Source organism: Lycium barbarum, chromosome 12, assembly GCF_019175385.1.
Source record: "Lycium barbarum isolate Lr01 chromosome 12, ASM1917538v2, whole genome shotgun sequence".
In the NCBI taxonomy this organism is placed as follows: Eukaryota; Viridiplantae; Streptophyta; class Magnoliopsida; order Solanales; family Solanaceae; genus Lycium; species Lycium barbarum.
The window spans coordinates 74,558,175-74,563,168 of NC_083348.1; the positions used below are offsets into that span (position 1 = coordinate 74,558,175).

Here is a 4,994-nt window from a genome sequence, read left to right on the forward strand (position 1 = left end):
CTGAGCCTCAACATTATAAATGACAAGTCAGAAATCCTATCTTTCTGGGTATTTTGTCTACTCCAATTTAAATGACAACTAAAATAAGGACGTGTTCTAGTTATCCAAGGTATGTTTCCTTCTCTAACTTTCTTCGTTCTTCTCTTTACCCTTTATATGTTGTTCCTTAAGCTATATATTAGGACATGGAGTATTTTTTTAATAAAAAAGTAGGAGAATGAGAACAAATAAATTGAAGGCAACAGGAACTATCATAATTTAATTTTCCTCTTTTGCTTGTTTAGGAAATTAATTTTCCAGACAAGAAAAAAGAAAGAGTTCAAAAAAGGTTGAATCATTTTTTTTTCTTTCTAAAACCCAGGGGGGGACAGAACAGAGGAATTTTATGATTTGGACTTGCACTGAGAAGTAATTTGTTTATATTAGTATAATTTTCCTATCTCATCTCTGAGAAATAAAGTCATTTATAATGGAAAAGCCAAAAGGAAGAAGTTCCAATCTGGGCCCTCTTTATGAATAACTAGTAAATTTGCATAATATAAATATAGTTAAACCAAAAAAAAAAAAAAGGAGAACAGTGTTGTATTTATATTTGGGAGATACATGTGTTAAATTAATGAAGGATTGTTTGGTAAATATAATTTTTAGTATAATTTTGTCTTAAAAAATAAGTTTCTCCTTTTTCAAAGAAGAAGTAATTCGATTTCTAGTCAAACACCTCAAATAAATAAATAATTACTTTTTATTAAGAAGAAAAAAAGTATTTTTGGCTTCCTAAAAGCTTAACCAAACAGATTGGCGATGATAACACTTTTAGTCCATTAATTATTGATAAATTTTGATTTTAGTTCTTGTGATATTCAACAAAGCATAATTAATCCTCAATCAATTGAAATATATATATATATACACACACACTAGTGTCACTCGGTCCGTGCTAAGCCAAGGCCCAAACCGACATTAAAAATTTCAATTTGTAGATATTTTTTTAAAAAATTCTGCACTTGGTTCTTCATTCTTGTAACATCAGTTTGACATTTTCGAAAGACTTCTAAAATATTAAAGTATAAAAACATATGTTAAAGGAAAACATTTTTCTTAGTTTATATATTAAATTTTTTTAAGAAAAAAAATCAATAATTGAAAGCTCTTCTAATTTAATTTTTTGAGATTAAGTCCCCGATGATCCTCATTGATCTTTTCATATGTTAAATTAATTTCATTTGAGTTCTTTGAATTGAATTCATATTGGCTAGCTTACTTTTTACCAAAATATATTTTGCAAAATACCGGATAATTAATATTTTATATAATTTATGACAAAATAGTTAAGTTTAACATGAAACAAATTATTACTCCTGAATTATATAAAATATATTATCCGGTTTTTTACAAAACATTTTAAAAGTAAAAAAAGTAAAAAATATACTTTTTGCAATTGTCTACTATTATTACTGTATCGAGATCAAGTTATATTTCTTTAAATACAATTTTTTTCAAACATTTTGACAATATATATATCTTATAGTTCCTCTTTGAATATAGTAATTTATTAGATAATTTTATATTAAAAGTGCGCGCACGTAAATTTTGATTAATTAACTACCATACTTCAGAATTTATTTTTCGATTGAGACGGAAGAGCTATTATTTACATTTTTGATAAATTTTAAAAGTACTTAACAATGATATATTGAAACATTTTAATAATATTTTCAAATAAAAAACTCAAATACGTATGAGTATGCTTTGTGGGAGCCACTATAACATTTTCCATTACATCATCTTTTTTTAGTGGCATAAAAAAAGCCCCAAAAGTTTTTAAAATTTACCCAAATGTGTGACAATTTATAAAGTCATAAAAGTTTCATGTAGGGGTTAAAAAGGATAAAAAATTCATGTGAGAACTACAAAAAATGAGGAATTTTCCCTTATATATAGCAGTAATGTTTGGTTCCTTTATGCAGGAAATACGTTACATTTGTACTATTTTTAGAATAATATTACTGTTACATATAGAGTGATAGAACAAATTTAATATAACACATGATTTAGCATAACACATGAGTAACTAAGATGTAGAACTATTAATTATCATGGTAAATGTGTGAATATTTATCGTAAAAGGACTGATAGTGCATGTTTCAATTAACCGAAGATCAAATGTGCTTAATCAAATACCTCAAAACCCCAGACAAAATTTATCAATATTTGAGGGATCGTAAGTGCTATTAACCCACCAGATTATTACTCTTTTTGTCCCAATTTATGTGACACACTTTCCTATTTAATCTATTCCAAAAAGAATGTCACATTTCTATACTTAGAAACAATTTGACTTTATGAAATTACTTAAAATCACTCAAATATGTAAGACTTATTTTGGACCACAAATTTCAAAAATCTTTTTTTTCTTTCTTAAACTTTGTACCTAGTCAAATGGTGTCACATAAATTGGTACAAATGGAGTAGTTTAGTTCTTAAACTTCGCACCTAATTAGCATAAAATGAAAGAGAGTGATGATTCATGCATTTTATGACTTTGAAGATTGTAGATTGCAAGTTTACGGGACTGAGATTTGACTAACAATGGGAAGGCTTCCAGTATCCAAGTGGAAAGTTCAGCTGGCTAACACAAACCGTTCAGAGCGGGGAATTGCAGCAAATCCACTACCACCTCAGCGAATTGCAACACAGCCCGTAGTGATCGGAGTTATGGTGTTGGATATAAATGCCACTCCAAATTCTGCGGCAGACTCTAATCGATATACAAGGTTATCGTCCTTTCCTGGAAAAGTTGCTTATATATCGGGTGGTGTGGCCAGGAATGTTGCCGATTGCATGTCTAAGCTTAAACTAAAACCATTAGTGATAACCGCTGTTGGACATGACTTGGCAGGAAATTTCCTATGGGAAGAATGGAATGCAACAGGATTATCCGTGGATGCTATTCTGAGACACCAAGATATTGATACTGCCGTCAGTTGCAATACCTTTGATGGGAAAGGCGAACTGGCTGCTGCTGTGGCTAGTGTTGAATCAATTGAACCATTTCTCACGCCCGATTGGATTGGGAGGTTCAAACAAGAAATAAGCTCTGCTCCGATATTGATGGTTGATGCAAACTTGAGTTATCATTCTCTAGAGGCATCTTGTCAAATTGCTGATCATTCCGGTACCCCTGTCTGGTTTGACCCTGCATCAGTGGCCAAATCTGGAAGAATTACTTCTGCGGTTGAATATGTACGTTTTGTATCGGCCAATGAAGATGAACTTATTGCCATGGCTAATGTCTTATACGGCAGCGACATATTTTCTCCAGTTCGGAGAGATCATAGCACTACTGTGGAATCTTTATTTGAATTGCTTAAACCTGCAATTCGGGTTTTGCTACAGAAAAAGGTTAAGGTCATTGTTGTTAACGTCGGATCAGATGGGGTATTCTTATGTTCCAAAGCCAAGTCCGATCTTGGGGGACTTGATTTTAGGGGTAACCAACCTCCTCCTTGCAGTAAACAGTTGTCTGAAGCTGTTGATGCAAAATGGTCTATAGGTGCTTCGAAGTACAACTTGTTCTCAGATTTCTTTGCTGTCCATTTCCCTGCACTTTCTGCAACAGTAGTGAGGGATACAGGAGCTGGAGATTGCTTGGTTGGTGCGACAATCGCTTCCTTGTGTGCTGGTTTAGATGTCATGCGAAGTGTAGCAGTGGGGATTGCTGCAGCTAAATTTGCTGTTGAAGTAGAAACCAATGTCCCTCCAGAGCTTTCTTTGAACAGAATTGTATATGATGCAAAGACGTCTGTGTACTCTCGTATGTCAGTCAGCCAAAGGAACAGTACTAAAAATTCATCATACCTATCAAAAGATCTTGCCACGTCCCAGCCACCACCACAAAACAAAAACATTAACAATCCACTGCTATGGCAATCACAATCACAAAACTCAACTATTGGTGATCATGCTTCTGTAATTAGGGGAACGGCTAATAATTACCAAATTAGTCGGGGTCATGCTCGTCAAATTGACGAACAAATGATTGTAAGAGGCCAAGAATACGAGCAACCAATCAGGAGTATTTTAAACCAGCACCCTCAACCAAGCGTGCAAGCAGCGCCACAAAAGAAAGATGCTGTAGAAAAGCCGAAGTACGCCGAAATACTGAAAGTTAATCTCCCACCTGAAGCAATTCAAAAGGATAAATTTGAAGAAGAAAGTCAAGTGGAGGAGGAGCAGGAGGAGGAAGATGCCCAAATGCAGTGGGAAACTGTACAATCCAGAAAGGCAAATAAAAGGTCTGCCAAAGTAGCACGAGAAGCATATCAGCGCGCTGCAGCCACTGGAAGAAACAAACATAAGTTTACCAAGTACTGAAGCTAATTAATAATAGGTGTATGTATCAGCCGGTACATTCTCATGCTTCTTCTTTCTCCTTTTCTTCCCTTGTTTTCTTTTTTCCATTTCTCCTCAAATGATCCAGAGCGGATTGAGAATTTACCTTTACCTGTTGTTACTTTCAGAAATATATGTTTCAGTTGCTAGAGGAAGATCGAGAACAAATCCATTTCTGTTTTTTCGTTTTTGGTGTTAAAGTTGGTATGTGAAGTTGAAGATTAACCTACTTTTTTCCTGTTATTGCCGCATTGGCCTTCGTTGGAATTAAGTTACTGCATGAGTTTTACTTTTTGCATACTTGTTCATGCTGAATCTTCTTTTCCCAATCTCTCCCAGCTAGTTTTATAGCTTGTGTGGTTAAGTTTGCAAAATTTACTATATTTAAAAAGTGTTTTGGAGAGTAATAATTTGTGTTTGGAGCAATGATCTGCTTGTTCAAGGTTCCAAAAATGCTTCTCGGAAAATCAATCACTCATGTTCAGAAAAAAAATTACTCTATTTTTCGTGTTGAGAATAAAGCAGTTGTCCATATTCTTATGAATCAGTTTATTCATAATTACAGATATTCATGTTAGCAGTTCCCTCTAATCTGGAATTTT

The 4,994-nt window shown here is 33.5% G+C and overlaps 1 protein-coding gene across 1 annotated transcript; it reads left to right on the forward strand.

The window, feature by feature from the left end:
* Positions 1–4,690, forward strand: LOC132624828 (pseudouridine kinase-like). Its single transcript, XM_060339552.1, has 2 exons — positions 1–109; positions 2,549–4,690. Exon 2 carries the CDS (start codon positions 2,590–2,592, stop codon positions 4,372–4,374), a length of 1,785 nt encoding a protein of 594 aa, XP_060195535.1. The 5' UTR covers positions 1–109; positions 2,549–2,589; the 3' UTR covers positions 4,375–4,690.
* Positions 4,691–4,994: the final 304 nt, after the last annotated feature.

What these genes read in the sequence shown, in the direction of transcription:
- LOC132624828 (XM_060339552.1), top strand. Translation starts at nt 2,590, where the DNA reads ATGGGAAGGCTTCCAGTATCCAAGTGGAAAGTTCAGCTGGCTAACACA.